Source organism: Mustela nivalis (genome assembly GCF_964662115.1).
Source record: "Mustela nivalis genome assembly, chromosome: 9".
Classification (NCBI taxonomy): domain Eukaryota; kingdom Metazoa; phylum Chordata; class Mammalia; order Carnivora; family Mustelidae; genus Mustela; species Mustela nivalis.
The window spans coordinates 36,042,476-36,067,137 of NC_139028.1; the positions used below are offsets into that span (position 1 = coordinate 36,042,476).

Below are 24,662 nucleotides of genomic sequence, written 5' to 3' on the forward strand. Positions count from 1 at the left end.
CTGGTGGAATGTTACATTCCTGCTATCAAGCATCCTTGTTAATGAGATTTAGGTTTAGAAGAAATTGAACTTTATTTACTTTTCCTTCTACCTCCGCCTCCTTCCGTTTTCATGGAGGGGAGGGTGACATTAGGGCTTGAGGAACTGAGTTCTGTGTCCCTGGAAATTGGGCTATTGATAAGGTAACTTCTTTGTTGTAAATCTCAAGGACATTTGCAAACCAAGGGAGACTCCTACCTTGCAGGACTGTGATCTCTGCAAGTTAACTATTTATCGTTTTATGGCAGTCAGGGGTGCCTGAGGAATGCTACACTTATGGAGGGGAGCGGGTGAAGGGGGGTGGTGCAAGGCGCCAGCCTTTGCTTTGTCCTCAGCCAGCCTCCTGCTCCTTCAAAGCAACTTGCTCAAAGGCAGACCACCACTGAATAGTGTAAGGACCTATTTAGAAACTGTCCCTGCTCCCCTTCCCCCAGGGGATTTACAGTTAACAAAGCCCAGATACATAGGTGGGTCAGGCCAGGTGGAGACATCTGATCAGTGGGGGGATGCGTACTGTCTCCCTGGTTACCAAGGAGTATGGGCCCCACCCTTTGGGAATCCTTTTGGCGCCAATCCCAATCAAGGTGTAATAGGCTGGTTCAAATGTCTACTAGGGTAAATTGTAACTCAATTGGTCATCTAGCGTCACTGTGGAGTTTCCTGTGTGCAATCTCCTGTGTGTTACAATCTCATTGGCCACCTGTGCGTGGCCAGACCTGACCGCATGGCCTTTGCCCTTAAAAGCTAGTCTGTGAAGCGGAGAGGGGTCGCCCTCTCTTGCAAGAGGTGCAGCCCAAACGTTTGGTTAGATTCTTGATGCTTGTCATGAAATAAAGCTTTGCTTGACCTTCGCTTTGTATGTCTCTCTCCTTTAATCACGTACCCATTATTGGGGCATAACAAATAGCAGAACCAGAATTCCAGTGCAAGCAATCTAGTGCTTGGTCTCAGCAGTCATGCAATATTGCCTCCCAGAAAAAGCACACATGTGCACACCCAGTTAGTAAATGCAATCTCTTTACCAGAAGTGTGCCACATATAGCTTGTCGCCCGGCCTGCCATGCATTCCACTTATGAGGTACAATCTACTGTGGCTGCTGGTCTATGATGGCCTCTCACAGACCAGACCGCTTCTCAAAGACTCATTCTTTCATCTGCAAGACCCCCAGGCCCACCCACAACACGTGGCTTATGAAAGGCACAGCAAATGGGCCCTGGAAGGGCGGAGGAGGCCCCAGAACCGAGGTGCACGCTAAGAAAATGGTAACACAAATCCTGGAGGGCACCTTGCAGCCAAGTGTTCCTTCCATCAGGATTTACTGAGCACCTGTATCAGGCACTCTGCGGGGACAGGGAAAGCACACCTTACCCTCTGCAGGTGCACGCTCGAAAGGAGCCAGTCAGTAAAGAAACTGGTCAGGGTTATGCCAAGAGAGCTGTTCAGAAAGTTGTTGGTTTGGACCTTCTCCACTTACCAGCTGCTGCTTTGCTACCTTCCCCTCAAAGTCCCTCCATGGTCTCCCTCACCCCGACCAAGTGCACTCACTGTGGACTCCTGGCTGTTGGCTTTAGTCTCCACCCTCCTCGAGAGTACCAGAGTGCACCCCGTCTGGTCGAGCTACAGAGGTCCCCAGGTCCCACTACTGGAAAAAAGGAGGGGGGCTAGGGTGAGGAGATAAGCAGGGGTGAGGGGAGCTGGGACAAAGGGAAAGACAGTGGCGAGAGATCAAGGTGGGAGGAGGGGCTGGGGAGGAGGCAGGTCGGGTGAAGGGAGAAGAGAGGGAGTGAAGGAGCAGGTGCGGTGGGGGAGAGGTGGGGGAGAGGAGGGTAGGGAAGAGGGGCAGCGTGGGGGGAAGGGAGCGAGGTAGAGTGTAGAGGGAATGGGGCGGTGAGGAAGAGAGCCAGACAGAGGGGGAGGGATACGGTGGGAGAGAGACAAGGGGCAGTCCCGGCGGGGGTCTGGGGGCGGGGGACACGGGAGGACCCGCAGAGGCGCGGGGAGCGGGAGGCGGGGCCCGGGCCGAGGCCGGAGGGGGTCCGACAGCGCCCCCTGCCGCCTGGCCCGCCCCGCTGGCTTAGTTCCGCCTGGCTGCGAGCAAAGTTTCCCAAGCTGGCCCAGAGCAGCTGCTGCTCTCCCCTGCCTTTGTTTTCCCCTCTCAGGATGGAAAATGAATTTCGAGCATCGCTGCCGAGCCTGCCAAGTAATTGGAAAGCATGTCGAACACTGTGTCTGGTGGCTCAGCGGAGGTCTCCGGGTCGGCCCCCGCCGTCCCAGGCCGCCAGGTAGAGGAGAGGAGGGGGGAGAGGGCATGGGCACGGGTGGCAGAGCACCTGGGGAGGGAAGTAAACAGAAGCAGAGCCAGTCCCCGAGGTGCGGGGCCTGCCTTCAGCATCCCCCGGTAAGTCGAGCAGAAGTCAGCCCAGGCCCCACTCGGTCCTCCAGACTGTGTGCCTTCCCCTCTTCACACCTGCAGCCACACCCTGGTGTTCAGCCTCAGGAGTCGGAAGGAGGTGCCGGCAGGAGGCTGGAGCCCGGTTCCTCGGTGAAAAGGAAAACCGCCGGCGTCACGTGGAGTCCTCAAACCCAGGCTCCCTGCAGTTCAACCTCCCCCAGAAATGGTGTCCTAATCAGTCAGGCATTTCCCTGTCAGTGCCACTGAGGTAATCTGCTACCTGGACACTCTGCAGTGCCCAACCCCACTCCCACCACTCCCACCCCTCGCCCAAAGAGGAGGCAATCTGCATGATAGAAGCCCCTGTTCTTAAGAGGAGCAATCCTTTTCTTTTGTTAATAAACTTCCTTGCCTCACCCCCCTTTCCAATAAAAACCTTCCATTTGTACAACTCCTCAGAAGATCCCCTCTATTAACTAGATGGTATGCTGCCCAGTAGTTTGATGAAGACAATTAAGTCTTCTAATTGACTAGGTTGAATTGTTTTTTAACACCTCCCTGCTGTCTGCACGCCTCCTCCCCAAGCCCTCCCGCTGTCTGCTCTGGGGTAGCCCACTTGCCAGGCATCCTCTCCTGGGTTTGCCCTCTGTCCTGCACCCTTGGCTCTGCCAGACCAGCCCACCCCAATTCATGTTCTGGTTTGGCTGGGTGCCTTCCATTCTCCTCTGGGGATGGACCAGAGCTCCATCCCGCCTCTCAGTGGACAATGGCTGTGTCTTCGTCCAGCAATCTCCTACATCTGGTGCTGATCCTTACATCATGTGGCTCCTAAGTCCCCTACATGTGCCTCACTCTGCAGTGACAGAGTCAGGAAACTCTGGTTCTTACCCCCTAGTGTCCCAAGGCTATCTTCTTTGAGAGAGATATGACTGGGTTTGTGTCACTGTCATTGTCTAGAATCAGCAACTTCCCCATTACGTCTTGACACACACCTGATAAGAAGAAGCCAACATTCCCACCACCACCACCACTACCACCAGCACCACCAGACAAGACTTCTACAAGCATCAGCCTGGACCAGCCCCCCACCCACCAACCCACCCCCATCTCCCATGCCCTCCCCTCACAGAAAGATCCATGACCCACAAAGCCTTTATTAGCTCTTTCAGCTCCATTTAACTACACAAATGGCTTGGTCACAGCTGACTGATCCCAAATTTGCCAGTGATTTTCTTTTAATTTACCATGGCTCAGTCCCCCTGTAATACAGGTAGAGGAGGCATATTTGTTCCCAAACTCCCCTCCTGGGGTTAATCATGCACAGAACAAAACTCCATTTGAGCCACTTAATGATTTCATTTCCACCCTAGGTTTGAAGGAGCTGCGGCTATAATACTAATGTAGGTCCCTCTCTCCCCAAACTCCAGATGTTTGTGTGTGAGAGAACAAACCGGTGGGGGCCTGTGAGCTCCTTAACCATTACCTCCCAAGTCAGAGCCCAACACTGTAGGGCTCCCTTTCTTTCTGAGTGCAGTGGGCTCCCCCTCTTCCAAGTGCCTGGAAACCTCTGCACATCTGTCTCCTGAGAAGCCTTGCCTAGCCAGCATTGCAGGGTTGGCTCAGCTCCCCTGGGGTCCTGCAGCCAGGTTTCATGGGCTTACTTTGCACTCTCCTGTAGGATCCCTACCTGTGCACTTCTCAACCTCCTGGCCTGCTATTCTCCCCACTGTATCCCGATTTCTAAACATTGAGGCCCAGACTCAACCCCCTGAACATTCGGCCTTCCTATGTGGGTATTCTCTTTCCCTGGAAGACCCCTCCATTGCTGCCACAGGCTGGCAAACCTCTGCTTCAATGTCCCCGCTGCTGGGAAGTCAGCACCTTTCCTCTCAAGCAGGGAAAATCACTCCCTCTTCTGCACTACCATACATATACGCTTTCTGTTTGTTTACACACATTAAAAATGTGTTTGCATGTCAGCCCCTCCACCACTCTGAGCTCCCTGAGGGTATGACAGAATATTCATCTGGGTATGCCCATATTCTAGTCAGTGCTGGATGTAAACACTCAATAACTTATATTTGAATGAATAGCCCCTCTGTAGTTCATGTATGTGGATGCGAACTGTATTCATCATTAAACTAAGATACTCAAAGGCCTTCCATCTGTTTAGGCTTCCTGACTGGTGCTAAAATTTAAATCCCGCCCTGCAATCGCGGCCTGACTCCACTAGTTTGCCTTCAGAAAATGATTTTTGTGTGGAAATGGCGCCATCTGGTGGTTTCTGGCAAAACAGCGTCTCAGCTGGGTAACGGAGATTGTGGGGAAGCTCTGGCCAGATGCATGCTACTCCTTGCCTCTTGAGAACTAGAGTGAGGGTTTGGTAAAGTAAGGTCACGTCTACAACTGCTGAGGAAAGGGTTCTTACTTCTCTACCTCTTTTCCTGCAAGTGTACTCCCAAGAAGGACAGGCTCTTCCTTGCCACCAGGGGCCCCTTTTCTACCAAGACTCCCATCTGCTAGCCCAGTCCTGTCTGTCCTGCTTGACATCACCGCTGTGATATCCTACAGAGAACTAAATCATTACCCAAACCAAACTCCTCTCCCCCAGCTGAGACCTCCCTGTCTAAGCAAATGGCAGCTCGTGTCCAGCTGCCCAGGACCTTTCTTCTCCCCCATTCTCCAGCTGCCACACACCACCAAGTCACATTTGTCCTGTCTCAAATCCTTTGGTTTCTCTGTCCCCTCACCTTCCCAAGAGTCCCCTCCTGGGGTCCCTGCTTCCACTCTGTGCCACAGCCCACCTCCACATGTGTGATCCTCTTCTGTCCCCAACATTCCTGCCCTTTCCCTCTCTGCTCCGTCAAGGCTCCCAGCCCACATGACCTGGCCCTGGCCCCCTTTCAACAGCCTCCTCTGTGGCCTTTCTTCCTCCTGCTCCCATCCAGCCAGAGTGGCCTTTTTGCATCATGCTCCTCTCCTCATTCCACAGCCCTCCTACTTGCCTCTGCTCAGGGCTGTGCCCCTGTCCCCTAGCTGGTTGACTCCTACCTGCATCCTTCCTCCCCTGCCTCCCACCCTGGAGCAAGCAGACAAAGGCTGGCTGGCTGGCTGGCAGGGAGAGATGCTGGAGAGGGAAACTGCAGGTACTCCTGACCTCAGGGAATAATGCAGCGGGGTGGGTAAGAACCTACTTAGCTCCACCTGGCACACAGTAGGTGCTCAGTCCACGCTGGTTGTTGTTCTAGCAGACACTCAATGAAGACTTGAATAAGACTTCCATTTTCTGGTCTGATATGTAATGAGCTTGGAAGTTTCACTCCCATTTTTACAATTAGAAAAAAAGCCAAACAAACCAAAAACCAACAATACTACCTAGATCCATGAGAGAATTTAGGTCATAGGGCAAAACACTGATCTGAGAATCAGAGAGACAGACAGGTTATTATGGAGAATCACAACTTTGCAGACACACAAACTTTGAGGAAACAGCACCAGAGTAGGGAAGCTTAAATATAATTGAGAATTGCTGGTGGCTGAATGTGGACAAGCTTGAGATTAAACAAGTCCAGAGGTGCCAGTGTTAGAAGGCTCCCAACTTCCTGAATTTTGCCCCCAAGAGCCACATTAGGTTTTCACAGTGAAGATCAGGGAACCCCACCCTCCTTCCCACTTCAGCATGGGGAGAGGAAAATAGCCATTTTGAAATAAATCCAGAGATGGAGCACCTGGGTGGCTCAGTGGGTTAAAGCCTCTGCCTTTGGCTCAGGTCATGACCCCAGGGTCCTGGGATCGAGCCTCACATCAGGCTCTCTGCTCAGCAGGTAGCCTGCTTCCTCTCTCTCTGCTTGCCTCTTTGCCTACTTGTGATCCCTGTCAAAAAAAAAAAATTTTTTTTTAAGAAATAAAGAAAAAAAGAGAAATATATCCAGAGCAATTGGTTCTCCCTAACAAAGGCCTGCCCTCAAGACAGACTGCTATTTCAGAGCCTACCTAACCTGAGGGAAGGAAAACATTCCATTCTGGCCCCCTTTGACTTTCCTGTCTCTCCCAAAGTAGGGGCAGTGAAGGGGGAAAAGGCAAGGAGGACACAGGCCGAGGACACAGGCTCACTAAGAGCCTGGGGCCTGATCAGAAGACCCTCCACTCTCCCCTCAGGCCCCACCACCACAGGGATTTCAGCTGGAAGAAGTAAAAGCCTCGGACCCTGTTTAAGAAGGAACCTCTAGGGAAACCTAAAGGCAACAAGGGAGACGAAAACAAGAGCACAATAAAAAAATGTTAATCTCTGAAACTACAGCTGCTGGGGAGAGTAAATACAGCCTAACTCCTAACCAGAGAAATATAAAACCTCACACTCTCTACCTCCACTCCTCTACCTCCTGCAGCATTACCTGGCTTTCAACGAAACATGACGCTGTATGACACAAGGTAAAAATACAGTCTGAAGAGACAAGGCGAGCATCAGAACCACACTCAGATAAGGCAGAGATGTTGGAATTGTCAGACTGGGAATTTAAAACTGTAATAAATAATATACAAAGAGATCGAATAGAAATAGTGAGTGACACACAAGAATAGATAGACTATGTCTGCAGAGAGAATGGAAACCATATGAAAAAGTGAACAAGAGATCCCAGGAATAAGAAGTCTGTCACAGAAATGAAGAATGACTTTGATGAACTCATCTGTAGCCTAGACACAACCAGGGAAAGAATCAGTGAGTTTGAAAAAAAGGTCCATAGTAAGTTCCCTGACTGAAAAGCAAAAAACAAAAAAAAAAAAAAGAAAAGGAATAGAAAAAAATATGGAACAGAGTATCTTAAACCTGTGCGGCAATTACAAAAGAGGTAACATACGCATAATGAGAATACCAGGAGAAAAACGAAGGGAACAGAAAAAATATATATATTCAAAGTAACAGTAGTTGAGAATTTTGCAATGGTGGGTCCCATAAAACAGATCCAGGAAACTCAGAAAACTAAGCAGGGTGAATACCCAAAACTCTACACCTAGGCATAGCATATTCAAACTGCAGAAAATCAGACACAGAACAAATCTTAAAAGCCAGAAACAGAAAAAAAATCTACCTGAGGAGGAGTGAGGATAAAAATTACGTGACTTCCCTTCAGAAACTATGCAAGCCAGAAGAGAGTGGGGCACGTAACGTGTCAAAGGAAAAAAAAACCTAGAATTTTATGTCCTTCAAAATTGTCCTTCAAGAGTGAGTAGAAATACTTTCTCAGCCAGAAATCAAATGAAAAGGTCTCCTCAAATGAAAGTTCTTCAGAGAGGGAAAAGAATATAGGTCAGAAACTTGGATCTGTAGGGACACCGGGTGGCTCAGTGGGTTAAGCATCTGCCTTCAGTTCAGGTCATGATCCCAAGGTCCTGAGATCAAGTCCCTCATCCGGGTCCCTGCTCAGTGGGGAGCCTGCTTCTCCCTCTACCTGTCACTCCCCCTCCTAGTGCCCACTCTCTTTCTTTCTCTGACAGATAAATAAAACCTTAAAAAAAGAAAGAAAGAAAGAAAGAAAGAAAGAAAGAAAGAAAGAAAGCAAGCAAGCAAGCAAGCTTGGATCTACATAAAGACAGGAAGCAAGCTAGAGAAGAAATAAAGATAAAATAAATACTTGAGTGAAACAAACAAACCACACCTTCCCCAGTAAGTCTTCCTGTCTCAGCCTCGTCCAACACCCCTTCTAGTGTTCCAGGAGCACCCAGCATGGCCTATTGACACAGTTCTATGCTGGCTTGGTGTCTCTCTCCCCAAAAGCCGTGTGTCCCTCATCTATGTGTCCCCAGAGCCAAGTCCATGAGTAGAAAGCATTCACACCGGAGGCCAGGACAGTGATTAAATAGCTTGTCTCTTTATTAACAGTTCAGCGGGAAGATTCCAGTGGTGCCACTGTCACAAGGAAGGAGGGCTCGGCCGCCAGATCCTCTCTGTCCAGGTGTGGTCACTCCTCTGGTCAAGGGGTGATAGACGTTCTTTTGAGAAAGGCTGTTCCTTGACCCTGAAGGACATGAACCTAGGAAGCAGAGGAATGTCCAGGGGCCATGTCACAGAAATGCAGGATTGCTAAAGGGCTTGATGATCACACCTTCCCGACATTCCTAGAGCTGCGTTAGACCAGAAAACACACAGCAGGAAAGGATGGTGGTGCACCAGACAGACCTGGATCTGCTTCCTCAAACTTCAGAAGACCATGCAAGCACCCTGATTCCTCATGTGTTTAATATTAGGAAACAGTTGACATGGCACATCATGTCATTTACGAAGTGTTGATAGCCATTTTCCTCAGGACACTGTTCTGAAGTCTGATGAAATCAAGGCACAGAGGCATAACTCAACCTGCCCAGGATGGAGCTGGACCGAAAGACAGTGTCCATTCCTAAGGCTTGGCCTAACTGCTGCCATCTGTATAATGGGCATGAACAATGCCTTCCTCTTAAGGTTCTTTTTTTTTTTTAAGATTTTATTTATTTATTTGACAGACAGAGATCACAAGTAGGCAGAGAGAGAGAAGGAAGCAGGTGCCCCGCCGAGCAGAGAGCCCGATGTGGGGCTCGATCCCAGGACCCTGGGATCATGACCTGAGCTGAAGGCAGAGGCTTTAACCCACTGAGCCACCCAGGCGCCCCTTCTCTTAAGTTTCTTTTGGATCAGATGAAAAATCTTGACAATGCTTTATGCTAAAGCTGGGATATAGTAAGTGTTCCATAAATGCCAGCACTATATCTCCACGGCCTTCCTTTAAGCCTGTCGGGAGTTGGCTGGGTCTAAAACACTCCTTCAGCCCCCTGTGACTGCCAATTCAGTCCTCACCCCTGGAAGGGTGCAGTAACGTTTTCCTGAATGAATGGCCTCTGTAGTACATCCGTGTCATTGGCCTTCTACCTCCCAGAGCCGCATAAATGGCTACTTGTGACCACTGGTTCCCAGGACAGGTCAAGAAGTCACAGGAGCTAATGGCAAGGCCCTAATGGGTGGCAGGGCCAAAATCTATGTGCCCTCACTCCTGACCGCAGTGCTCTGTGATCTTGGGGTTCAATGTGGGGTCAGTAGACCTATAGCAGCAATGCCTGGGAGTGTTAGAAATGCAGAGCAGCAGGCCCTCCACAACCTACTAACACAAGATCCCCAGGAGGTCCCTGGCCTGTGTGTAATTGAGAATCACTCACTGTGACACCACAGCTAAAAGTCAGGCCAATCTGAGCTTGACTTAGAGTCCTTCCAGAAATTTAAGAGAGGCACTGCAGGACCCTGAGGCAGCTGCCTTATCCCCCACTCTCCCTGGCCCCAAGTATAGGCCCCCTCACCAAAGGAAAGGCTAAACCTTATGATCAAGCTCCCACCCCAGTGTCCTGTCTCACACCCAACACATCTGTCTCTTCTGCCCAGCTCCCCACCGGTCGGCCCTCTCACCTCTAGCTCTCAGCATTCTGCATAGGAACTTCTGCTGTGAATATCCTGAGATGATTCATCTGTAAGGCTGCATATGCTGCAGGGATAGAGAAGAGGAGCAAGGCAGATGGGATGGCAAAGCCTGCCCAGCTTTGGTATGGATCTGGGGTGCCTGGGCAGCCATTGCCCCATTCAGGTCCTGGAGCAGAGTCCTACGAAGCGCTCCACACATGATCAGGGAACCTGCAGAAGAGAGACCTCCCCCCTCCGCTGCCCTCCGCCACCCGACCCTATTAGGTGTACGAATCAGATAATCTCCCACAGCTTACCTTCGTCTCACCTGCTCTATTCGTTCTCGCACAATGTCAGTCCTCGCCTCACTTGGCACTTGGAAGATACGGGTATGGCTGCAAAACACCATTTAGACATTGGGGTTCCTGAGTTTCTCTTTCACTAGGCATAGTGAATGGGTTGGAATCCTACAAACGATAGTTCTGACCCTGTCGCCATGAACTCTTGAGCTGGTCCTTCACTCCTCTTGCATGAGGCACACAAAGGTTTTTGTTTTGTTTTGTTTTCTACTATCAGTACCCCTGAGCCACCCAGTAATCCTGGGCTGGCAGCAAATGGTCCTAAGAAGAGTTGAAGAAACAGAGAGGTTAAGTGCCTTTACACAGCAGGTCAGTGATCTTGTAAGATGTGGAATTCACGCCCCCACCCCGAATTCCTCTCCATCTCCGTATCACCTCTTTATCACCTACTTTATGCCATACTTACTATGGTTTAGGGATAATTCTGCAAAATTCTCTCACCATGCCATTTGCCTCTGTCTCTGTGGTCCAGCTCATGTCCTCCTCAGCTCCATCCCCTCTTCTCCCGCAAACCCTCCGTTCCAGCAAAACCAGTTTGCCCACTGAATTTTCCAACTTTGCCTCTATTGTTCTAGGTGCTCTGGGGCTTTCAGTGTGAAGACACTGATATTGCCTCAAGGGCTTGAAGCCTGGAGGTGACAAATGTGCTCATTTATCACTCTCTCAAGGTAAAGTTGGGTCAGTGCCCAAAGAGAGGGGTAAGAAAGAATAAAGATGACTCCCAGCCCAAGGCAGAAAGGGGTAGGCCTCAGAGAAAAGGCTGCAGCCCTGCACACTGGCCTGATGGAATTGGCCAAGATCCCAAGGCTCCCATGACCTGTGGAAGCCCCTTCCTCCCCTCACCTGTTTATTCAGTCCCTGCCCAGCCCATGGGTCAGTCCAAGTAAATGCCCTGCTAGAAACCTTTCCAGGGTCTCCCAGGCAGCAATGCCTAGAACTTTAAAAAGCGGGGTCCCTCAGACTATGCTCTTGCTCTTGCACTCCTCATGAATTTTCTGCCATTTTCTCTAATATTCACACACCTTATTCATCTAGTTCACTTTTATCCCTTTGAAACTGGGGACTCCATCTTTAGACCTAGAAAACATCTACCAAATAAATGAGTATCTGCTGTTGCTTAATGAAGGGGTATGTATTCCCTGACTACATATTTACTAAAACTAATAAAAGAATGCCAAACCAGTGGATTGGAGGGGGAGACAGGCACAGTTTATGGGTTTAAAAAGTCCAGAGTGGAAAAATTATATATGGATAATTGTGATTCCTGTAGCTTGTCTCCAAAGCTTTAACCTACTTGTGCCATACAGCTAGGTCTGAATTTTTGAAGATGATATTCGTATTATCCAGACCAAGGAACTGCCGCAAGGAACCGCTCCCATCCAGTGCAGCCATGTTGGGCAGGGACAGGCTACCACGTGTGAGGCTGGCTGGATTACAGTCCACAACATTTACAATTTTAGAATGGGGTTCCCATCCAAAAAGTCTTTCCCTGGATGGTCTCCAATCCCACCATTTGCCACTCCTTCCTGAGCTTTTGAATCCTGTTGTAAAATGCTAATGGCACCGTAAAGGGTAAACACAAGAAAACTGGATATCCCAAAGCAAAAATACATTTCTTGAGAAATGCGTCCACCTTGATAGAAGTGAACAAAGGGGCGATGGGGGCATGGGAAGAAAGTACAGAAATGAGAGAGAGAGCCTCCACAGTTTCATGGAGGACCAGTTTAATTCCACAATTCTTCTGCTGGGAAAAGAGACCGCAAGTGAACACAGTTCTGAAAAGGAAATAGGGAAGCTTACGCCAGAGGGAATGAGCTGGCTTCCAGGCTCAGCTCCCTCCACATTGGGTCTCAGCCCCTTCCGAGCCAAGAAAGGCAGAAGGAGGTGGTCCGTGCTCCTGCAGGCACAGCAGGAGTCTGGCAAAATCACCGAAATGTGGAGCACAGAATTCTAGCCTCGGGCTCTGAGAAACCTCCTCTCACCTCAGCTGCAGATGAGGGCTGAGGCTTTTGCATTTTAAGAGCTTATTTTCTTTTAGCTCTTTAAAGTGCAGCCACTTCTGAACAAATCAAGTGCAAAAGTAACAGAAGTCTGAAATTTATTCAGAAGCATTGAAGAAATGGTGAACAAGCCCAGTTTTGCAACCCCCCAAGTCATGTTAAATCTTAGCAATGAGCTGGGCTTTCAAGATAGCAAAAATATTCCCTTAAGACCCCAAAGTAAGGGGAAAATTTCTCAGCCAGAGAAGTCAACATCTCTGGAGAAGAATAGCTATGTTTGTGTTGGCCAGGAATCCCAAAGGTGCAGGACTTTTGCCTCCCTCCCCACAATTCCGCTCAGGGCAAATGAGACGCTTTACCTCCATCTTATGAACTGGATTCTTGTTCTTTCCTCCAGGACCTCTTGACTCTGGTTTGCCAACAAATCAGACTTTGAGAGATGGTGCTTCACCTAGGAAATCCACGTAGTGTACATGTGATTACTATTCGGCAAGGACACCGTAGCCAGGATGGAGCCCAGCCTGGACAAGCTCTGTCCACTTGCCCAAGACCCTTTTCAACTGGACCTTGTGCCTGCCCACCTCCCTCTCTGCCCGCTCCCCTAGGATAACTGTCTTAAACTCTCAGTTACCACATCTCTGGTAACATGCACATCTTGGCCATGGGTGGGAAGGCAGCCGGCAGACATCTTCTCCTTTATGTCCTGGGACGCTTCTTCTTCAGTCTGAAAGGTGAGCAATTTCCCCTGAAATTGTATCTGAGTCCAAGTCTGTCTCTTCTGCCTTTTCCCTGTTTTCCCCTCTGTCACAACACACATCCCACGTGTCCTCATTTACATACTCTGTATCTCACTGATCCTGCCATAAGCATGTCTATTACTACCTTCCTGTAGAATTCCAGAGGACTCATTAAGTCCATGGCCCTATCTCAATGTATTCCTGAGATGCCCTGTAGCTGGGGATGACATATCTGAAACCCCTCACCCAGTATCCTTAAGATGCAGGTGGTGATAGTGGTGATTCCAACACATCTCTGCCAAAAGATCACATTAGCCCCAGGGTCTTCTAGGACATTTGGTGAATTAGACACAACTCTAGGCAGGGTGTTTAGCAATGAACTTGAGTTTCCCAGTTCTAAGGGGAAAGGAGTCTAGATTCCTGCACCCATGGAGGCCAGCTCTCTAGAATTTGGGGTACCCTGAGTCATAGAGGAATATTACTCACTTTTTTCAACCAGTGCTGTACTACAGATACAGCCTCACTTTCTACAACTTCAACGTCCTGCAAAAAATTGGTAAGTTAATGCTCTCAGAATACCTAGAGACACAGCCCTCTTCCATTCTTATCCAAAGTTATACATCTTTATATATATATATGTATATATATATAAAGATCTCTTGGAAGTGCAGTGGGGGGCTCAGAAAGGAGCATATAGATAACAATTCCAGGTAGCTACCCCCAGCTCTACTTACTGAACTGATTTTTGGTGGGAAGGGAAACCCTGCACCTTTCCGGGCAAGAATGTACACAATCCATGTTGTAATTATCATCTTTGAACTTATGCCAGGACTCCTTCTTGGCTCCCTCCTTCCATCGAAGCTGCCTGAGAATTCCTCTGGAACAAGGAGGTCATTGCTAGGAGGTGCCCACCTGATTGGCTGGCCAATGATGATGTGACAATGGCATCCTTTAATCTCTGGGGTCAGATGAAAAAGAGGTAAGGAAGTATCTGCCTTAGTGATGGCCAGAGCTCAGAAATGGAGAGTTAGGGGGATGGGAACAAAAAGTAAGGAACAACCAATATAAACCTGAGGAAGACACAGGGGGAAATTACCAAAATTATAGAGATATGGTTGGGGAAGGGGGAGTATGTCTTGTCACCTGATTTTAAGGAATGCTGAAGCAGAAAGATATTTTATGAATCAAAAGAGTAAATTTGTCACAAAATAATCCAGGTCCCCAAGAAGTTGATTCAAACAATGCCACAGATACTTCTTATTCTTACATGTGGGGAAAGAAAGAACTTGTCCACCCCCCAAAAAATCAAAGATGGAGGAACAAAACTCTCACCAAGGACATTTTCTTTCTTTCTTTTTTTTTAACTTTGTTTACAGTGGTGATTCAAATCATTAAAAAAAAAAATCCAAACAATTAGAGGTATAGAGTAAAAAGTATAAATGCCGTTTCCTATTAAAAAAAAATTTCCTAATGATTTCCAGTGGACTGCTTCAATGGAAGGACAGTAAAGTGGAAGTGGAAAGGAGATTGTGTTGTGACTTCAGTGTTGGGGGAAAACATTGATAGTTCAAGTGGCTGCTGCTCTTCCTATCTAGAATTTTCACCAAGAAATTGAATGAAGTTCAGAATGTCTAAAGGATACTAAACAAAAGTTCAGCTGCTCCCAAAGTAACAGTAGCCTAACTCTGAGACCATTCTCAAGGACCTAAAAACCAGGGTTGCAATCTTGTCTTTACACTAACTCATTATGTGTTTCATTCTAGTTTCTTCTTCTTCAAATCATTCTAGTTTCTTCGTCTTCAAAATGAAAAGAATGGAATAATGTCTGTAGTTTTTAGAATTAATATTCTATAAATGTTCTCATTCTCATTCTTCCAAGAATATCAGAGTATCTCCCTCCCCAATTCTCCTCATATAGCCACTATTTCTCTTCCCTCTCAACAAATCACCTCAATTTTACATCTTTATTGATCGGAATACTCTAGATTTTGTTGAGGCAACAAACTAGTCCCCAAAAAGGTTTACTTCTTACACAGGGTGATGTATGGAAGTGTTGAATCACTATATTGTAGACTTGAAACTAATGTAACACTACTAGGTTAACTAACTAAAATTAAAAATTAAAACAAAACAATAACAACAAAAAAGATTTACTTCTCACTCTCAGATACTCCAGTACAAAGTGAGAGGTTCTTCAGGGTAGTCACGCTCCATGTGGTGAGTTAGAGATCTGGAAAGAATTCCATCCTGTGGCCCCAGGGTCTCAGGATATCACCCCCATGATTCCCAAAGCAAGGAGAGAAAACATATGGTGAAACAAAATCAGCCCTTCTGCTGAAGCCCAAAGTCTTCTTCTTATAGGTTGTTGGCCAGTATTAGTCATATGACCCCAACCTAACTCCCAGGGGGACTGAAATTGAAAAACAGAAGATGAAATTACTTGTCAACACCTCTGTTTCTGCCATTATACCCTAAGAATTATGTTTTGATCTGTATTGATAAAATTTTTTGAATATAAAAATTATTAATGTGGTTCAAAAGTTAAAACTAAATGAGAAGGAATACTCAGGGGAGTTCTATCTCTTCTCTGTTCAACCTTGTTCTTACTTCAGAAGTAAGATTTTCATGTTTTTAACTTGTGTTTCTTTCCAAAATGAAAGATATGCATAAATCTATTCTCACCTTTTATTAATATGTTATAAAATGCATACAGGACAATATACAAACACATGTACAGTTCAGAAAAATTAAGTGGTTGTGAGTACATATATACACAATGAACCACTTCCAGTACCCCTTGCAAACCCAAGTAAGACCCTCCCACAAGGTGACCAACATTTTCACCTCTATTACCAAAGGTAAGTTTTGCCTAGTATTCCTTTGTATTAGCAGAACACATATTATTAATCAAATTTTCTATTAATGGACATTTATGTTATTCTACTTTGATGCTTTTTTAAACTAATGCTGTTATAAACACTCTTAAAGCTATTTTTTGGTTGACATAAGTACTAAAGCTTGAGTATATACATACCATGGTCGTAGGCTTTACATATATTTAGTATTACTATCTACCAAAGTGTATTCCAAAGTGCTTGTACCTGCTACAGTCCATGAGCAATGTATTAAAGGAACAGTAGCTTCAACTTCTAGCCAACACTCGGTATTTCATTTTTATTGAATATTTAATCCATATGAAATAATAATTAAAGTACAATTTATGTACAGTTTAAAGAATAACAATACAAGGATACCCACTAAAGAAAAAGAACATTATTGTTATTTTTTATATCCCCTGTGTATCCCTCCCTGATTCTATCCTTTTCTCTCTTTTTTTTTTTTTTAATTAAGTTTACTTGGCATGGCATTTTTATTATTTAGCCAGATTAGTGGAGACAAATTGGTAACCAAGGATAGTTTAATTTGTAAATAATTAATCAGTTAATGGTGTTAAACATCTGAGTTACATGGTAACTCTATTTTTGAGGAACTGTCAAGATGCTAAATGGCAGCACCATTTCACATCTCCACCATAAGTGTGTAAGAGTTCCAATTTCCCCACAACCTTGCCAACAGTGTTATCTGTCATTCTAATTTTAGCCATTCTACTAAGTGTGAAGTGGCATCTCACTGTGGTTTTGATTTGTATCTCCCTGATGATAAGTGATGTGGAGCATATTTTCACATGCTAGATCATTTGTATATCTTCTTTGGGGAAGTATCTATTTAGATACTTTTGATTTTATAATTGGGTTATTTATCTTTTTATTGTTGAATTTTAAGTAACAGCTATTTGTATATTTTGTGTACAAGTGTCTTCTCAGATATACGATTAGCAAATATTTACTCCTATTCTATAGGTTGTCTTTTCACGTTCTAGATTATATTATTTGAAGGAAAGAAATGAAGTTATCTTTTATCACACAAAATGATAAACTTAACTTTTAATAAGGTGCAATTTATCTATTTTTACTTTTGATGCTTGTGCTTTTGGGGCCATATCTAAGATATACCTATTACACAGTCATGAAGATTTATTCCCATGTTTTTTTTCTAATAATTTAATAATTGTTGCTTTTACATTTGTGTCTATCATCCATTTTTCATTAATTTTGGATATGGTGTGAGGTAGAGGATCCAACTTCATTCTTTTTGCATGTGCATTTAGTTGTCCCAGCCCCAGAGAAAGAGAATTTCTTTCTCTATTAAATTGCCTTAGTTCCCTTGTCACAAATTGATTAACCATAAATATAAAAATTCTGGGCTGCAAACTTTTTTTTTAAGGATTTTATTTATTTATTTTAGAGAGAGAGAAAGAGAGAGAACATGAGTGAGGGGCAGGGCAGAGGGAAAGGAAGAGGCAGAGAATCTCGGGCAGACTCTATGCTGAGTATGGAGACTAAAGTGGGGCTCCTTCTCATGACCCTAAGATCATGACCCAGAGGCCAAAACCAAGAGTTGGATGCTTAACCAACTGAGTCAACCAGGCGCCCCATGGACTGTAAATTCTTTTCCATTCATATATGTACCTACCACACTGTTTTGATTATTTGATTACTTGATTGTAGTATGTTTTGACATTGAGAAATGTGAGTCTCCAACTTCATTCTTATTTAAGACTGTTTTGGCTATTGTTAGTTTCTGGAATTTCCACTGGAGTTTTTGAGTCAGCTTGTCAGTTTCTCTAAAAATAACTTTAAATACCTGTTAATATTTTAATAGGGATTGCACTGAATCTGTTGGTCAATTTTGAGAGTATTGTTATCTTCGTAACACTAAATCTACCATCCCATAAACATGAGGTGATTATCTATTTATTTGCATCTTCTTTAATATCTTTCAACAAAGCTTTATAGTTTTCAATGTGCAAGTCTTGCACCTCATTTGTTAAGTTTGTTCCTATGTAGTTTATTCTTTTTGATGATACTGTAAATGGAATTATTTTCTTAACTTTATTTTTGAATTTGTCATTTCTAGTGTACAGAAATATATTCGATTTTTAATATTAATCTGTATCCTGCAATGTTGCTGAACCTATTTCTTATAATAGTTTTTTGTTTCCTTAGAATTTTCTGCATATAAGGTTATGTCTTCTGCTGTTAAAATCAAGGTCTTAATTGAGAAGTAGTGGGATCCTGAAAATTAGTATGAAGACATATGGAAAGATTCTAATAAGGCTAGAGATATTTAAATCCTAAATAATTCTTACTCTTCTTTGCCAGTAGAAGCAGTCCTTCCATCCCATCTGAAGAGATTGATCCTGCTTTGCCTGAAGTACTTACCTTTAAAGACACTGTTGATTTTCCTCCAAGACACATCCTCATTACCCCACTTGGCTCTTAGATTTATAACTACACTCAAGTCTCAGCAGTCCCCAACAGGTGAGTTACAAAGTGTGACTGATGAGGTGTTGCACTACACTCCAAAAGAACAACATGATTTTTCCAATTTATGCAGGCATAATTTTGGAGAACATGTTTGTGGGTGAATATGAAAGATAGAAGATAATGGTGGAAGGAATATAAAGCTTGATCTGGACACATTTGTTGATATGGGCCCACTATGCAGAGATTCTACATGTAATATGGGAGTTCAGGGAGTTAGAAAGGGCTCTAATGGTTTGCTTGGTTCTTCAGCTGAAATATAGATCAAAAGATGACCTACACTAAATGAATTTAAAATGTCAGAATTGCCTTGGTATATTATAGAGGAAGGTATCCAAAGATTTAGCAAGATTGGAATGATATAGAGTGTATTTATCATGTAAGTCATGCACACCCACTCCTGGAGGGTCCAGAGGACACAACTTCTGGTATGACTGAAAGAAATAAATTTGTGAAGGGAACCCCAAACCCCTTAAAGTGCTCTGGGTTCACTCTTCTCTGTAGGTCAGAAATTAAAGTGGGAACTGCTGCCATTTAATGTAGGGACTCTAAAAGCAATAGGGATATTTAGAACCCAGGTAGCAGGGGCCATGCAGCAGCCTTAATCATCAAAAGTAAGGTGGGCATGGTTACTATAATAGACAGTGAAGTCCAAGCAGTAATAAGAAGAGTGTGACTCAAAATATCTATAGTGTTGGCTGGTTAGAGGTAAAATAGATGGGTGGTCTACTAGATAATGGTGGAAGGAATATAAAGCTTGATCTGGACACATAGATCAGGTCTTGCCTGATCTATATGAGAGGAAGAATTCTAGGTCAAGTGAACAGAAATCTAACTTGATCATTAAAACAGTCTTGGCCCTTTGACCAATTCTGACTTGAGCCAATGTATAGACCCAGAACCTTTTGAATGAAGGACAATCTAGATCTCCTTGAGTAAGAATGCTGATACATTACCAAAAATGCATAGTGTTAATCTTTCTTCCACCCTTCTCAAAGGGACTTAGAGCCTCTTACTGGGGTGACTGTACGTTGAGAAGAAGGAAACAAACTTTTCAAGGATTACTGGACACTGGCTCTGAACATATACTAATTCTAGGAGACCATAATTCAGAGCAGAAGCTTAGTGAGGTCAGATAATCAATGAAGTTTTAGCTCAAGTCTCTCTCACAGAGAACCCAGTTCGTCCCTAAACCCATTTTATGATTTTGTACTTCCAGAATGCATAACAGACATATCCAGCAATGGAGAATCTCTCCACACTACTTCCCTAACCTGTAGAGTGAAGACTATTATGGTAGAAGTGGCTAAGTTGAAGCCAGTAGAACACCCTCTACCTGGGAAAAGAGTAAACCAAAAGCAATACCACATTCCTGAAGGATTTATAGAGATTAGTGCCACCATTAAGAACTTGAAAGATGCAGGGATGATGATTCCCACCACATCCCCATGCAATTTGCCTGTTTTGTCTGTACAGAAGACAGAAAGATCTTGGGGAATGACAATGGATTATCATAAACTTAACCAGGTGGTGACTCCAACTGCAGGTGCTTTTCCAGATGTGGTTTCATTGCTTGAGCAAATTATAATGGTCCCTTGTACATGGTATGTGATACATAGAAATGTATCCAGCAAATGCTTTTTTCTCAATATCTGCTAATAAAACCACCAGAAGTAGTTCTGCCACTTGGGCCATATGATCCAGTAGATTTGATAGTGCTTAAAGTGTCAGTAGCAGATAGAGATGTTTTATGAAACCTATAGCAGGCCTCCATATGTAAATCACAGTGGGAACCATTAAGTTTTGGAGCAAAGCTGTGCCATCCTCTGTAGATAACTATTCCCCTTTTGATATACAGCTTTTTATTTACTACAAGGCCCCTTGAGAATGAATGCTTAACCATGGGCCATGAAGTTACCATGCAACCTAAGCAGCCCTTTATGAACTGGATGTTATCTGACCCATTGCACCATAAAGTTGTGTGCATGCAGCAGTACAGTACCATCGAATGGAAGTGGTAGGGTTGAAATCAGGCACAAACTGGCCCTAAGTTGCAAAAAAGTTTTATGAGGAAGTGGCCCAAATATCCTCATTCCCTATTCCAGCTACACTACCTTCTTGCTCCCAGTACATGCCTATGGCCTCGTGCAGAGTTCCATATGATCAGTTGACAGAGAGAAGACTGAGGCCTGATTTACAGATGAATCTGCATAATATATACTCAAAACTGGGAAGTATACTGTTACAACACTACTTTCTGAGACATCCCTAAAGGAAAGTTAGTGAAGAGAAATCTTCCTTTGAAGTTCTGAAGGACAGAGCTTCAAGCAGTGCACTTGGTTGTTCATTTTCCTTGGAAGAAGTGGCCACACTCATGACTGTATGCTAATTAATGGGTCATAGCCAATGGTTTGGCTAGAGAGTCAGGGACTTCGAAGAAATATGATTGGAAAACTGGTAACAAGGAAGTGTGGGAAACAAGGGTATGTGGTTAGATCTCTCTGGGTGGGGAGAAAAAAGTGAAGATATTCATGTCCCATATGAATGTTCACCAAAGGTGACCTCAGCAGAGGAGCATTTTATTAATAAGTGGATAAGATGACCCATTCTGTAGATACTAGTCAGTCTCATTCCCCAGGTACCCCTGTTATCACCTAATGGGCCCAGCAACAAAGTGGCAATGGACAGAGGCTAGGCATGGGTTCAGCAACATGGACTTCCACTCACCAAGGCTGACCTATAAGCCACAAATGACTATTTGACAGAAGCAGAGACCAATACTGAGTCCCAGCTGTGGTGCCATTCCTTGAGGTAATCAGCCAGCTACCAGACAGCAGATTGATTATACTGGCTTACTTCCATTATGTAAGAGACAATGTTTTGTCCTTACTGGAACAGATATTTACTCTGCATATGAATTAGTCTCCTCTAAACACAATGCCTCTGCCAAAACTACCATCAGTGGACTTACAGAATGCCTTATCATAGTATTCTACACAGCATTGCCTTTGATCAAGGGACCTTACAGCAAATTAAGTGCAGCAATGAGTCTATTCTCATGATATTCATTCATCTTACCATGTTCCCTACCACCTTATAGAAGCTGGTTTGGTAGAACTGTGGAATGGCCTTTTGAAGATTCATTTATAGTGCCAGCTAGGTGGAAATACTTTGCAGGGCTGAAGCAATATTCTACAGGAAGTGGTACATGTTCTATATCAGGGTCCAATGTATTGTGCTATTTCTACCATAACCAGGATTCACAGGTCCCGGAATCAAGGAATGGAAATGGCTGTGGCACTACTCACTATTACCCCTAATTATCCAGTACCAAAAATTTGCTTTCTATCCCCATGACCTTGTGCTCTACTGATCTTAGAGACCTTAGTTCTAAAGGGTGGAATGCTTCCACCAGGGGACACTACAATGATTCCGATCAAGTGGTAGTTAATACTGCCACCTCAGCATTTTGGGTCCCTCATGCCTTTGAATTATACTAGCTGGGATACTTGATCCTGATTACCAAGAGGAACTTGGACTGCTATGAAGTGAGTATGTCTGGAATGTAGGATATCTACTAGGATGTATCTTATTACTGGCCTATGATTAAGGTGAATGGAAAACCAAAAGAACCCAATTCAGGCAGGATTACCAATATTCCAGATCCTCTGGTCAATTTATCATTTTTCCCTTATGTTATACTTTTCTTTCATGTTTAAGGAAATATCTCTACCCCAAAATCATGAAGACATACTCAGGTTTTTTTCTAGAAACGTTATCATTTTAGAAGGTTTTATACTTGGATCTATGATCCATGTCAAATCAATTTTGTGTGTTGTATGATGTGTTATACATCTAGATTCATTTATACTATCCCATTGAATGATAATCATGCCTTTGTCATAAAAAAGATGGCAGCACAGGTGCAAGCTATTTCTAGACTTTCTTTTCTGTTCTACTGATCTACCTACTTCTTCCCCTCTCCTCCTCCTTCTTTCTCCTCCTTTTTGCTCGTCTTTAGCATCAACAGCACTCTTCCTTACTTTTAACCTTACTGTTGGTTTTGCTGTCTGGTAGCGTGAGTCCTGCTTTTCCATTCTTCTTAATGATTATCTTGGCTTTTCTAGGTCTTTGCATTCCCATAAATATTTAAAATTAAATTGTCAGTTACCACAAAACGGTTCTGGAATTTTGATTGGTATTTTATTATATCTATAGCTCAAGTGGAAAGAAATGGCATTTATTTAAAGTGAGATTTCCATCCTTAAACATGCTATATTCTTTCATTTATGTAAGTTCTAATTTTATCAACATGTTTTATAGATTTCAGTGTAGAGAATTTGTATAGTAATCATTAGATTTATCTCTAGATATTTGATATCTTAGAGCTTCCAATTGTATTTCCTTTTCTACTTCGGTTCTATTTCAGCCAATTTTGGGCAGTAAATAGAAGTTTTTTATGTTGTCCCTGTATCCAGTAAACTTGTGAAATTCACTTACTAATAGTGATTACATACAGATTTTTTTTTCACATTTTAAACTTTTTATTTGCGTATTAAAAAATTATGCATTCCAATACTTAAAATCATTCAAAGAAAAAAATGGCACTCTGACTAAACTGCAGTTTACCGCCCGGCAAGACACCTTGGACCAGCTTAGTTTTTACTAGTTGTGTCCACCCAGCTTCTTCCTTCGCCCGCATACAAGTTATTTTCCTTCCCGCCGATGTATAGGAGGTTTGGCTTCCCAGTCAGTAGTTCAGATTCTTTGATAAGAATGAGGGGACCACATTCATTTAAACTTGATCCAACCTCTTTGCATCTTAAAAGTTAAACAGCTAAAAAGAAATAAGAAGGCAATGCTTGTGGAATGTATAGTGCGTATCAGCGGCGCCCGCCTCATTATGATTCGCCCGCTTGCTTCTCCTGTTCAATCGTTTCTTTTGAAGGCAGTGGATTTTTCTCTTGTGTTTCTGTCTTCTTCAATTTCGACTTATCGAATTTCTCAATCTCAGCCATATCGGGTTTGTCAGACATGGTTGCAGAGGAAGGGGAGCGAGGTGCACGAGCGAGAGAAGACCGGTCTGCTCAGGAGCCGCCGCCGAATCACATACAGATTTTTTTTTAGATTTTCTGAGTATGAAATCATGGGATTTTTTTGGTTTGTTTGTTTTGGGGTTTTGGAATTTTGGGGGTTTCTTTGTTTATCTGTTTTGTTTTGTTTTGTTTTGTTTTTGCTTCCCCTCTTGACCTAGCTAGTATCTTCAGTAAAATGTTAAATAGAACTGATAAAAATAATCTTTGCTCTGTTTTTAATCTTAAAAGAAAAATGATCACTATTTCATAATTAACTCTGGTGTTAGGTCTTTGGTAAATTCCTTCACCCAATTAAATATTGTTCCTTCTACTCCCAGTTTGTGGAGTTTTTGGCATGAAAGTGTGTTGAATTTTACCAATTTTCTTCTGCGTCTATTGAGATGATCATATGGGCTTTCTTTTATTCTATTATTATAGTGCGTTCCACTAACTGACTTTAAAATGTTAAAGCAACATTGAAATTCTATGCTAACCCCACTTGTTCAGGATATAGATACATATACACACATGCATATAATACATATCATATAAATTACATGGTATACACATTATATATAAATATGTAGTCTTATTAGAACTTTTGAATCTATGACAATAACAGATTTAGCTTATAATTTCCTTTTCTTATATTTTTTGTCAGATATTGTTATCAATGTTGTACCGAATTCATAAAATGAATTTAGAAGCGCTCCCTATTTCTATTCTTTAGAACAATTCACATAAGATTGTATCTTCCATATGTGTTTAAAGAAATTCTTCTGTGAATCTATCTATCTGGACCTGGAGCTTTCTTTGTTGGATAGTTTTTAATTACAGAACTAATTTCTTTAATATATATAGGATTATTCAGATTTGTTTTTCTGCTTGTGTAAATTTTGCTGTATCTCAAGGAATGTATCTATTTTATCTAAGTTGTCAAATTTACTGGCATAAGGTGTTCATGATATTCTTTTGTCATCTTTATAATATTTTTAGAATTTGTTGGGAATTCCACTTTTTTTGTAGAATTTGATGTGAATCCTGTTAATGCTAATTTGTTGTTTTTGTCTTTTTATCTTCACCAGTCTTGCTAGAGGTTTGTTGGTTTATTAATCTTTTCAAATAACTATCTTTTGTCAGCTTTCATGTGTGTATCTATGTTGAATTTCAATAACACACACCTTTATTACTTCCTTTGTTCTGTCTTCTTTAGGTTTAGCTCATTGTTATTGTTTCAGCTTCTAGAGCTGGTGCT

The 24,662-nt window shown here is 43.5% G+C and overlaps 2 protein-coding genes and 1 long non-coding RNA gene across 3 annotated transcripts; 1 reads left to right on the plus strand and 2 right to left on the minus strand.

The window, feature by feature from the left end:
- The first annotated feature begins 2,165 nt into the window (after positions 1-2,165).
- Positions 2,166-3,547, plus strand: LOC309840545. The gene is made up of 3 exons (XR_014298658.1): positions 2,166-2,322; positions 2,514-2,700; positions 3,390-3,547. It is a non-coding gene; the product is annotated as an uncharacterized lncRNA (long non-coding RNA).
- Positions 3,548-8,286: 4,739 nt separating this feature from the next.
- SPATA19 (spermatogenesis associated 19) lies at positions 8,287-13,841 on the minus strand. Its single transcript, XM_082684256.1, has 7 exons — positions 13,683-13,841; positions 13,435-13,491; positions 12,843-12,935; positions 12,571-12,662; positions 10,170-10,247; positions 9,862-9,937; positions 8,287-8,464 (listed from the first exon to the last, which is right to left on the minus strand). The coding sequence occupies exons 1-6, from the start codon at positions 13,758-13,760 to the stop codon at positions 9,871-9,873; spliced, it is 465 nt and encodes a 154-aa protein (XP_082540382.1). The 5' UTR covers positions 13,761-13,841; the 3' UTR covers positions 8,287-8,464; positions 9,862-9,870.
- Positions 13,842-22,852: 9,011 nt separating this feature from the next.
- Positions 22,853-23,456, minus strand: LOC309840822 (thymosin beta-4). Its single transcript, XM_082683305.1, has one exon. It carries the CDS (start codon positions 23,366-23,368, stop codon positions 23,234-23,236), a length of 135 nt encoding a protein of 44 aa, XP_082539431.1. The 5' UTR covers positions 23,369-23,456; the 3' UTR covers positions 22,853-23,233.
- Positions 23,457-24,662: the final 1,206 nt, after the last annotated feature.